The sequence below is a fragment of the Halichoerus grypus genome, chromosome 10 (genome assembly GCF_964656455.1).
Source record: "Halichoerus grypus chromosome 10, mHalGry1.hap1.1, whole genome shotgun sequence".
NCBI lineage: Eukaryota > Metazoa > Chordata > Mammalia > Carnivora > Phocidae > Halichoerus > Halichoerus grypus.
In genome coordinates, this window is record NC_135721.1 from 126,022,892 (window position 1) to 126,035,357 (window position 12,466).

At 53.2% G+C, this 12,466-nt stretch overlaps 1 protein-coding gene across 6 annotated transcripts in view; it reads right to left on the minus strand.

Moving 5' to 3' along the window:
* The window catches only part of SULF2 (sulfatase 2), a 111,479-nt gene that overhangs the window by 25,883 nt on the left and 73,130 nt on the right, over positions 1 to 12,466 (minus strand). For 5 of the 6 annotated variants that reach the window (XM_078057281.1, XM_036106107.2, XM_078057284.1 and 2 more), the window contains 2 exons: positions 10,352 to 10,503; positions 1,667 to 1,836 (listed from right to left, as the gene is read on the minus strand). In XM_078057281.1, coding sequence (XP_077913407.1) covers positions 1,667 to 1,836; positions 10,352 to 10,503 — 322 coding nt within the window. The remainder of the gene's footprint in view (positions 1 to 1,666; positions 1,837 to 10,351; positions 10,504 to 12,466) is intronic. The other variant, XM_078057285.1, reaches the window with a different exon arrangement.

Sequence of the window (12,466 nt, forward strand, 5' to 3'; positions counted from 1 at the left end):
TCAAACAATCTCATGAAACTGCTGCTGGGGAGGAGGGCTGCCAGCGCCTCTTTTAAAGGAGAAGCCGCGGAAGCGAAGCCCACCTGCCCCCCACCCCCGGTGGCTCCCTAGGTGGGACTGAGCTGCGCACCCGCCTCCTCCCGCCGCGGGGAGCCGCTGGTGGGGGCAGCTGGTGTCCCCGGCGGAGGAGCGTGCCCGCAAGTCAGGTGTGCAGAGAGGCAGGGCTGCCGGCTGGGGAGCGAGGGGGCGCCGTGGCCCCTGGAATGCGGCTCACCATCTGTCCACTCTCCTCCCCGAAGACCAGGGGATCGGGAGGTGAGCACACGGCCCCATCCTCTCGGAGCCACTCTGGGCACTGTCAGAAAGTAATTACAGCCAGGGGATGAGGAGGGCAACGCAGTCTGATTATAATGACAATTAAACACCCGGAATATTCAGGCGGATTCCAAATTGCCCTGTCCTTGTCGCCCCAATGTCACAGCAAGGGCTGCTGGGTATCACTGCTAAGCGGGAGGTGGCTGGAGGCAGGAAGAGAACTTTCCAGAGAGATTTACTAGCCAGCTGGAGGGAGGAGGACAGGAGGGGTGGGCAGAGAGATGGCAGGTGCGGCTGGGGGCAGGATCTCAATCTGGCTCTGCAGTTTCCCGGCCGCAAGTTACCTCGCCTCTCTGTGCCTCGGTCTCCTCATCTGTGGAATGGGAATGCCAGATGTGGTAGGCAGCCTCCACGATAGCTCTCGATGGCCCCCCCTTCCTGGCATTCACACCCTGTGCTGCCCCTCCCACACTGGCAGCATTGGTCGGTGCGACCAAGAGAATATGGCACAGGGATGGTGTGTCACTTTTAGATTAGGTCACAAAAGACTCCGGCTTCCAGCTCAACCTCTCTCTGTCTACGCCAGGCCCTCAGTCCATTCCTTCATCTTAGATCATTTGCTCTGGAGGAAGCCAGCTGTTTGGCATGCGGTGAGGACACCCAAACAACCCTCCGAAGAGGCTGGCTGGTCGAGGAGCCGCCCTGTGAGCCCCGGGCTGGCCGCAGGTGGCTGTAGCCCTGGCCGACAGCTGGATTAGAACCTCGGGAGACCCTGCGCTAGAACCTTCCAGACAGGCCACTCCCAGGTGCCTGACTCACACACACTGTGACCTAATACACGTTTGTTTTTAGCTGCTCAATGTCAGGGTAATTTGTTATGCAGGAATGGATAAATAATACTTTGAGGGTTGTTGTGAATATTCAGGGATTTGGTGCAATGTAAGGACTCAGCACGGAGCCTGCCACATGGTCAACAGCTCAGGAAAGGCTGCTTAATATAGTCATAGTCTGATGAAGCTACAGACCACTTCTCAAAATGATTTAAAATGCATAAAATAAAAAACACAGGATCACAAAGGAAACCCATTATACCGCACTGCACGCACAGACCTCTAGGGGGGAGGACGAGGGTCCCAACTTAACACTTGCCGCCTGCTTTGGCCCATAAGCCAGGCTGGCTGGATTTGCGTCCGGTGTCCCCACAGGTGGGCAATGCGTTCCTGGGTTCTTTGCACCAGGAGGATTTGAGACAAGGCACAGCTCCATCACGGTCGTGCCATTACCATCCACAGCCCAACCCTCCCACCTTCACACCACCCAGCGGCCCTGCGGGCAGGGTACCGAAGCTTACATGTGCTGGGACGCGTTGGGGAAGAGGCGTGAGTATTGGGGGGCGGAGTCCTCGGGGCCATGGGGGGCCGCGTGGCTGATGACCATCAGGACGGGCCGGTGTGGGTACATCTTCTTGGACGTGCGGAAGAAGCTCACGCTGTCATTGGTGATGAGGTCTGTCAGGTAGTCCTGGGGTGTGGGGAGAGACGGGAGAACTTGTGAGGAGCTGGGGCACTGCAGTGACCCAGACAATCCCTGCCCCCCTGGGGCCGATTGTCCAGGGGCAGAGAGACAATCAATGAGCAAGGGAATGATGTCTCGGGCTGGTGCGGAGCCACGGGGAGGGCTGCCGCTCTCTGTAAGAAACCCATCCTCACTGCTTGATTGTGGACCGACACGCCTACGTGGTTGTGATCAAACGTGTTTTTTTTAAAAAGCCACCAGGAACATCCCTAATGCAATGATACAGCATCCAGAAAGAACAAACTCGAGCCACCTGGATCGACATGGATAGACCTTACCGGCCTGGCCCTGGGTGAGAAAAGCAGGCTGTGGGAGGACCTGCACGATGCAACACCACTTGTGTACAGGCGAAAACCGCACAAAACATATTGTTTGAGACATCTACATATGCAACACTAGAACAAAGGCGTCCAGGGATCAGCAGGGGCCTGGTTTCCTCCCGGGGAGGGCGCGGGGCAGGCCAGGAAAGGGGCCCAGGAGGGTGACCCGGGGGCTCCTACGGCCTGTGATATCATGATATCGCGTGTTCCGAGACGTGTGTGCTGTGATGACCGGGTCTGCCTCTCCAGGCTGCCAGGAGGGTTGCAAGTGCTTGGAGGTGAAAAGCCCTTGACACGGTGCCCTGCGCGTAGCCAGCTCTTGACAAGTCGGCTAATGTTGGCTGTCTCGGTGGTGTGGCAGATTTTCCGCATACCTGAGGGCACCCGCCCTCCTGGGTCCTCCTCAAAGCCACTCTGGCACCAGTTCAGGCTCTGCCGACCTCCACCGGCTGCAGCATCTTGCACACTGCACACCCTCCCCCACCCCAGTCATCCATGTGGATCGAAGGGGACACCGCCCTGACTCCAGGGGTGGGTGGTGAGCCCCAGGCTGGCCCACAAGGACACACCAGCTCTCTGGCCACAGGACGTGAGCATCCGGGCATCAGAGTGAGGGTAAGGGGACCTGGGCCAGGGTGGTGGTGGCATCGTCCAGTCATGGCTGGGAGCAGATTCACTAGACAGGATGTGTCCATTGGCTGCATGTGGGGGAGGGGGGAAGTCGCCTCCCCCCGACCCCCCTGCCCCACCTCACACCCTGCCACCTGGTTTCTGGTTTGAGTGAAGGGTACGGGGGGTGGGTGTCCAGGAGAAAGAAAATGTCAGGGCGAAGGCAGGAGTGCTAAGTGCTGGACAAGCTGAGCTGGGTGCCGGGGTCAGCCAGGAAGAATCAGGGATGGGGGTTGTTAACAGGAAGGGTGAGACAGGGGAGGCTAAAAGATGAATTTTCTAGAACCTGGAGATCAGCTGATAGATTATGAGGAACTCTCCTCTCTGCCCCCCTTCAGCCCTGCGCCAGGCCCATTCCCGCTCTCCTAGGTGAGGGGCTAGACTGCCCCGGATGCCCTCCCAGCCGCGCCCATGCAGGTGGGTGGTGATGTCAAGTTCTGGGGACTTTGCTCCTAGCTGGAGCTTAGCAGCCACAGCAGTGTCCCCCTTTCTCCATTGTGACCTCCGACTGACTTTGATCAGTAAACCAAGAGGAACCCAGTGCATCCCTGGAGATTGTTACCCTGTGGCTCTGGGCAAAAGCGTCCATTTCCTCCAACTGGTCATTTAGCCGAGGAAGCCTGTGGGGTGTGGGGCGTGCTCCTGGGGACCTCGGTGACAGGACAGGCTGGCCCGTCTCAAGCCCTGCCTCATTCTTCAGGCTTGGCTTTTGCCGCTGTTTCTCATTTATGTGCTCACTTAACAAATACTTGTTGGGTGCCTGTTCCCAGGGTGCCAGGCTTCCTGTTAAGGGCTTGGGATGTGGTCACAGGTCCCCGTCCCCATGGTGATCACAGTCCTGTGCTGGTTGTGGAAAAGCATTCTCATTATCGAAAAGAAGGCAGGGGACCTGGGAGGGGCAGGAGGTTTTCACTGGCTTCGGATTACTTCTGGCTGCTGGGGGTGGGGGACAGAGACTGTAAGGACACGAGACGGGACCACAACTGGCATGATGGCAAGTTCCTCTTCTTGCCTGGACCTGGGTGCCCGGAGAAACATGTCCCATGAGTGTCCCCTGGGAGATCCTCACACTTCTGCCCCATGGAAGCCTGTGGTTCTACCTCTTGTCTGAACTTGGGTGAGATAAGCCAGCTCACCCCAAATTTCTCAGAGCATCCCCCAAACTGGAGTCTCCTGGCTTCCAGGACTAAACTTTCTGCTTGGGAAGCCCACATGAGCTGCTTTAGGGCTGTGCCTTGAGAATGATGGCTTTGCTTCTGAGACTTGGTTTGAGAGCAGGGATGGGGAGGCAGAGAAGGGCGGTTGCCCCCGCCCCCCCCAGGGGGCAGCCCTCAAGCCTACCTCTTGATATTCTCTTCACTTGGCAAGTCAAGCTGTAACAGAGGGTCTCTTATTCTGAGCCACTGGCTCCCTGGGCAGCAGGTCTAACTTTTATTCTGAATCATAGTGCTGGTCCCACCCCCGTGGAAACTTCTACAGCAGTTTGTGTTCAAAAGAGATTCGTATCCCTTTAAGGAGCAGTCGTATTTCATGAAGCTGAGGGCTCTGGAGTCAGAAACTCTGGGTTCGCACCCCAGCTTTATCACCTGCTATCTGTGGGCCAACCACTCACCTTCCTGCATCTCAGTCTCTGCATCTAAAAAATGGGCCCGATAAGAGTCCCTTCTTCAGATGGTGGTGTGAGCATTTGACAAATGAATAAAGCACTCAGCAAGGAGCCCGCACTGAGAAAACCCACAATGAACATTGGCTCTTGATTACTATTACATGTTTGCTCAACTGACCTTCACAGCAACTCTGAGAAGTGGACTTCGTGCCCATTTGACAGATGGGGAAACTGAGGTCACAGAACTAACAAGCCATGCACTCAGAGCGAGACCTCAAGCCTTTGTATTTTTTGTCTGCCCCATCGCTTTTCCCTCACAAACAAAATTCTTAATGAGTATATGGTAGTTTACACTAAGCATCAACAAACCGTTTCTGTAAAGGGTCAGCTAGGAAATGTGCGAGGCTTAGCAGGCCAGATGTCACAGCTGCAGCTACTGCTCACTGTCACTGGAGCACGAACAGCCACTGTGTAGATGAATGGGCACGTCTGCGCTCCAGGAGAACTAGAGGCCTGCTAAATTGTAAATTTCATGTCATTTTCACTTGTCATGGAAGCTGCTCTTTTGATTTTTTTCAACAAGTTAAGACTGTAAAAACCACTCTAAGCTCAAAGGTTAGACAGAAACACTCGGCGGGCAGGACTTGGCCCACGGGCCCTAGTTCAGAGAATGGATTTGGAAGCCAGATGGCCTGGGTTTGAATCCTAAGCTTTACCACTTAACTAGCTGTGTGGCCTCGTTCCTTAGCTTCTCTATGCCTCAGTTTCCTTATGTGCCGGTTTTGAAGAGTAACAGCATATACGGTGTAGGCTATGGTAAGAAATGCATGGGTTAATTCTGTATCATGTAGAATGATTTCAACAGATCTGCTGCATGTTACGTCTAAGTGAGCGCTACTCATTATTCCTCAAGAATCACACGCCTGTGCTTTCTACGTGAAGATGAAAACAGTACAAACAAATCTGGTTCCCTTTCATCACTCCTCACCCCTGCTTCTGATCTTGGCCCCTCTTGCCCCTCACCAGGAAGTACTTTTTCAGATGTGTTGTTACATGTGTTATAGTATTGCTTTATGCATCTTTTTTTTACATTGATCAGATCATACTGTGCACATTCATTTAATCATTCAACAAACACAGCAGTGAATACAACGAACCCACACGCCTGCCTTCAAGGGCCTTGTATTCTAAAGCGAGGAGACCGACATAAAGTGAACCAGTGCTCCACACAGGTGTGGTGCATCAGTGGTGATCAGCTGGGGGGGGAGGTGAGTTGGGGGGGGTGCCCTTGACACACGGTGGTCTAGGAAGGTGACATCTGAGCAGGGGCCTGGAGGAGCTCTCTCTGCAGCCTGCTCTTGCCTTCAGCCCTATGTCCAAAGCCCTTTTGATGTAAAGCCATCACACAGGCCCCCCTTGTCTTTTTCTAGAATCCTCCAGGGTAGGGTTCCTTTGTGGTCATTTAATCACTTCCTGCATTGGTGGCCTTCATTGATTTCTTTCAGTAACAAACAAAGCTGCAAGCAACAGCCGAGCCAGTTCCCCTCCTGCCAATGAAAGAGGCTTCTCCAGAACACAGCAGGACAAATGCTGGATCAAAGGGTCCCATTCAAGTTTACAGAGACCGCCACCCCTCAGGGCCTTCCCAGCACCTGGGCCTCGTCTACTCCCCACCTGGAGGCCTCTTCTGCGACCTGACCCTGTCATTCCTAGCCCCCTCCCGCCGCCGCCAGTCTCACCTTCCCCAACCCTCCCTGGCCATCAGCGCGCGTGCTTTATCGTTCCTCTCCTGCCATTGCTGCCTCTCTGTCCACTTTGCCATCAGGACCCTTTCCAGGGCATCTGGCCTTGGGAATAGTGACTCAGGACAGAGTCCTCAAAGGGCCTTTTGAAGGAACTAGGGAAGGACCGTAACTTCTTCCCCAGCTGGGCCTCCTGCTGAAGCCACCGAGGCCAGCAATGAATCCTGGTAGAGGCATCTCACCCCTCAGGTTGCTGGAGCACAGGCTCCCCGGCTCTGCCCCCATGGAAACGCCCAGCTCACTCTGGCCCCACTGCCCGCTGCCCGCCTCAGGTCTCAACCCTGGACCTGCGCCAGCTCTGACTCCAAAGGGGCCCCCATCCCCCTGTTCCCAGGCCTCCACTAACAGGGGGCCCAGGAATCCTCCCACGGGGCTGCTCTCATTCACAGGGGAGCTGTGTCTGTGGCAGGAGACAGGGTGAAAGAACAGCCACTGTGTGTCCCGTCCTCAGCCCCAAAGGGACTCTGAGTGTCCCTGGATAACTTGATTACAGGGCCGCTCTGAGACCAGGCATGGACATGGTGAGGAATTTTAACGAGGACAGAGTGGATTTCTCTAGGTTTTGGAGGATCTTCCCATGTTGAGTCTGGGAGGAGAGAAGCAGCGTGTTTAGCCCCAAGACACTACAATTTGTGTTTCTAGCTTAGAAATCCCCCCACCAGGACTTTGGAATTAATTCACCTGGGAGGGAATGGAGGCCTGCTCTGTGCAGAGTGAGACAGAGCGAGGGGCACAGTGCTGCCCAGGTGATGTCACATGTGGTTTCTGCCACCGGGGCCTAAACTGATCAGACTCAGTGAGGGGACACATCAGTGGTGATCCCCTATCAAAGGTAGGAGGGATCCCTAAATGTGCCGGTGTTCCCCGAAGGGGAGTGGGATAGGGTGTTTTTAGGCCATTGAGCATCTGCTCAGCTTTCTTCTGTGGAAACTCTCCATTTTCATATGGGCTCTATTCTCAGCTGATGGTCCAGGGTCTGGCTCCAGGGCGGGGCTCCCACTGTCCCTATCTCTGGTTCAGGAGTGGAGCATGTGACTACAGCCCCTTGAAACACTGCCTCCCTCCCTGGCCACACTGATTGGTTCAGGGGCAGACATGTGACGGATCCAGAGCCAGTGAGATGCAATGAGACTTGCTGAGAATCCTAGGAAGGAGACTGCCTCACTTGCAGCTGGGCAGGAAGGTGAGAGGCTGGAGGGAGAGGAAGGGAAGGGGAAAGATGGGGAGGACAGGGAGGGAGGGAGAGGGACTGTAAATGGCACTGAAGAGAAGAAAACAGCTTAGAGGAGAAACCACCACCTAACGATTTTGTTTGAGCCCCTGGATCCAGCTGTGTCTGATGCCCTTACTGCTGGACCAGCTAAATCGGCTGATATGTTTCCTTTTCAGTTGAGCCACTTTGAGCTGAGTTTCTGTTCCCAAGCAATTGAGAGAGGCCACTCTGATTCAAGAAAGGATAAATCCTGTAGTCTAGGGCACCCGGGGAAGGATTCATGGAAGAGAAGATGGATAAGACTTGGATAAGTTCAGGGCGGGAGAGCACTCGTAAAGATTTGGAGATGGTTGTAATAACCAACAAGGCTGGTCTGGTTGAACTGGCTCATACTGGGGATGCTGAAATAGGAGATGGGGCTGGTGTGTGTGTACATTATTATGTATGCAGGGGTGTGCCCATTTTCCAGATTTGGGAAATGAGCCCCTTAGGAGTAGGGAGCATAACCAACGGCACATCATGTGTTGAGGTGGGGCTCCGAACCCCAGTCCTCTGCCTCCAAGGGAGAAACTGACTGCACAGTCCCTGGAGGGCAGTGGGCAGAAGAACAGCACAGTGCGTTGTGAAGGCCGCGCATCCATGGGTCAGGTCTGGCCCTCAGGCAAACTTGATTCACGCAGGATGTTAGAAAAGTCTGAATTAGCCGCCAATATTTAAAAATCAGGAGATTTCACAGGGAAAAACACATAAATTTGTAGCTTCTGCTGAAATATCAGAAAACCTGGCCATCTTGGGCCCACATTTCTACATGGGACTGACAGGCCTGATCTGAGTTGGCTGCCCCCTCTTAGATACATTCTCCATAGTCCCCACCACTCTCTACTGTCCCCCCCTCTCCCAGCTTGCTATCCTGTGTGTGTGACTTCCTGTCCCCTGGTGACTTCTGCCTGCGGGGGACCTTGTGTAGTGATTCAGAGAGAGATGAACTAGGGAGGGGAGCCCTGAGGAATCATCAACACTAACCCAGAAAGCCCTGTTTGTGACAGTCAGCCAGGCTGAGGGCTGGTGGCAGTGACAGTGGGGAAGGGAGAGAGAAGGGAAGAACGTTGCGGCGGGTGGGGGGGGGTTGAAGAATGGATCAAGAAAGCTGCAGGGGGATGCAAGAGCTGGCTTTGAAGATTTAGTTGGGACAGGGTATTTGCTAGTCTCCAGATTTTTTTTAATGGAAAGTTTAGATGAGACATCACTGTTGGTCTCCCATCCTCCTCCTCCTCCTCCTCCCTCCTTCCCCCTCTCCCTCCTCATTTAAGCCAAGAATCAGCACACTATAGCCTGCGGGCCAAACCAGGCCCACTGCCTGTTTTTATAAATAAAGTTTTATTGGAACGAGCCGTGCTTATTTGTGTACACATCACCTATGGCGGCTTTTACACGACAATGGCGACTTAAGTAGTTGCAACAGAGACCGTACGGCTTGTAACTGTAACATATTTAGTATATGGCCCTCTACAGAGAAAGTTTGTTGTCCTGATCTGAACTACTACGTATTGAGTATTACTGTATAGAAGGGGCTCTTCTGATGCTCTATGGGTATTAACTTACCTGGTCCTCAAAAACCTTTCTGATAACACCACAATGAAATACCACTATTCCCCGGTACAAGAGAATACTAAAAAAGACAGTACCAGTGTTGATGCGGAATGTGGAGGAACCTGAACCCTTATAACATTCCTGGCTGGGGCTGTCAACTGGTTCAACCACGGAACCTATCCTGTGTCCCAGGGGTTCTCCTCGCAGGTGTGTAACCGAAAGAAAGGAGTACCTATGTCTACCCAAAGCCATGTGTAAGGATGTTCACAGCAGCCTCATTCATAACAGGCCCCCACTGGAGACAGCCAAAATGTCCATCAGGGGTTGAGCGGATTCACACCTGCAGTCTACACAACATCGCTACGCTGCACGAGGGGACCACGCGGCTGATGATGTGCAGGCACATGGAGGACTGTCGCAGCCGTTAGGCTAAGTGAAAAAAGTCCCGACCCAAAAGAGCCCATACAACATGATTCCATTGACGTGAGGTTCTAGAACAGGCAAAACTAATCTGTGGTGATGGAAGTTGGAATCGAGGTTACCGCAGGGGTGGAAGTTTTGACTGGAAAGGTGTACAAGGGAGCCTTCTGGGGGCTAGAAATGCTTTATATCTTGACCGGGGTGGCCCACCCATACGTGAGAATTCCCCGAGCTTTCCACGTCAGATCTGTGCACTCTGTCTCATATCAGACAAATTAGTAGGACTAGAAAAACTACGACACGGGAACAAACACATACACTGAGGTACACTCATACAGCGGAACACCACACAACGAGAGTGAAGGATCTACGCCCCCCCTGCCCCGTGACAGCATGGATGGGTCTCAATGTGGTGTGAAGCCAAAGGAGCTGGATGCAGAATGAGGGTGTCACGCTGCAAGGCTGAGCTGTGGCCATCCCTGTGGGAGGGCGGCTGGTGGGAGGAGTTACGTGAGGGGGCTTTGGGGTCTGGTGGTGATAGTCTGCTTCTTGACCTACCATGTGCTGGTGACATGTGCCTGTTGGGTTGGTGAACATTCACTGAACTGGACTGGACTGTCTGTACGCACACTTCCTCTAAGAATACTCTGCTCCAGCATCCTGTGACCAATATTCGCAGACACAGACTATTATTTAAGAGATGAACACAGGGAGAAGCAGAGGTGCACGTAGGCTGCTTGAGGTCACTCATTTAAGTAAGCGTCACCGTCAGTAAGCCAGGTAGTTAAGCTCCCGTGTCGCGCTCCTAACTGTCCCCTGGCCAGGGACAGGCAGGACTTACCTTGGAGTAGTCAAAGCCGTGCTTCTCCTTCACCCCGTTCCGACAGAGCGTGTAGTTATAAAAACGGGAATTTTTAAGGAGGCCGACCCACTCCTTCCAGCCAGGCGGCACATAGGAGCCATTGTATTCATTAAGATACTTCCCGAAGAAAGCTGGAAGGGGAGAAGGATCAGGAGGCCACGTGAGAAAGCAGAGAGCAGAAGTCTCCTCTGTCCCCCGACCACCGAGACCACTGTGTCCCCAAGGCGTGAAAACAGCGCTGAGCCTCCTCCTCAAATGTTTTTATGTGCATAAGATAAAATATATAGGATTACAGAGAAAATAAGTTATTTTGAAATATAGTTATCTAAATATTAAAAGAATTTGCCACATAGTAGCATGTCCTCTTACAAAAGATATTACCTTGCAAATAATGGTTTCAAAGTAGTGATAAGTGAAAATATTTTATTTTGTGATCTCTGTCACCACTGCCATGGAATATTATCATATCAGTGATTCCTACCAATGATAAAATTACAGATTCTCTTGTGCTATGTTTCATGGCCTTCCTTCCTAATGGAAGCCAATGTTAAGTGATGGTGTAGGTTCGTAAAAATAAGAATGCGATTCTTTCCCATTCCAGCTATGGACCCCTTGAATTCTGTCTACTGCACGGTGACCAGAACGGCTAATATCAGACCATGAATGATACCAATTGTTGTTGGGGATGTGGAGTAACAGCCCTTGACACACCTGCCAGGGGAAGTGCAGACTAGCCCACCTCCTGTGCGACCCTGACGGGCAGGCTCTGCTAACCTTGAACTCCCTCGTACCTCCTGACCCAGTGATTCAAATCCTGGGTATTGACTCAGCAGGAAGGCATTCATTCATTCCCCAAGTCATGTGCAGGACACGGCTTAGGGTAGCACTGTTCATGAGAGCCAAGAACTAGAAACAAGTCAGATGCCCATCAACAAAAGCATGGTTGAAGACATTGCTGGAGATCTGTATAGTGGAATGAATACCACTCCGGAACAAGACAGAACGAACCAGTGCCACGTTCAGTAACAGATGCAGCTCAACCACCTAATCACGTTGAGAGATAAGCCAGAGATGAAAGAATGCTGTACGATCTCATTTATATGATGTTCAAAAAGAGGCAAAACAGATCTATGGTGTTGGAGAACAAAGCAGGGGTTCTCGCTGGGCGTGGGGCGTACTGCTTGGGGGACGGGCTCGTTCTATCTCCCGCTGGAACCTGGCTGCTTCCGTTGCTGAAACCCCACTGGGCTGGACATTCAGGAGCCGTGCCCGTCTCCACATTCGCCTTTCACACTGGCGACAGGCCTTACGTAAAGAAAATCACCCGGATTCCTCGCGAAGGGGACATACCCCCAAACTCTCTGCGGATGAAGAGGTAACACATAAGATCTTTATGGTACTCTCTTGTTCTTTTTTCTTCTCAAGGAGCAAGTATGATTTTTAATAATTACAGCCTATAAAGCCATTTTGAAGAAATGGAAAAATCTGAGGGTTTTTCCAGAGACAGAGGCCGTGTGCCAGCTCTCCTTCGGATGAGGACACGGGGGCTCTGAGACACGCGGGAGCTGGTGCCGAGAGCTCGGGAATGGGTGAGTTCCAGATTGTTGAAGGGAGTGAAAGAGATTTCACCAGCAGAGTGCTCAGCGCCGTGCCTGGCAAACTGGGAGTGTTCAGTGGGCGCCAGTTCAGAGCCCGAGATGAGAAGAGACAGACAGCGGAGGTGAACATCCGTAAAGGGAGGAGTGCACTGGGGCTAGGCGCTGATGCCAGCAGAGGATGAGACAGGTCCCTCTACCTGGAACCTTCGAGAAAGCATGGAGAGCTGCCTTGGGCCTGTTGCTCCCAGAGAAGAGAGGCCTGGGCAGGGAGAGCGGGGATGGAGCTGGAGCCCTCCATGGGGGTTTTCCTGGAGGCCTGGCAGGTGGCTGGCCCCGCCTGGGAGTGGGAAGCCCCTTTAGGCCCCAAGCAGCCATTCCCGAATGCCCATGGCACGTGCCTCCAGTCCTCCCCTGGCATGCGGGAAGTGGGAAGGTGAGGAAACACCTCCTGGAAGGATCTGGGCAACTGGAGGAGGTGAAAAGAGGAAGGGAGGGT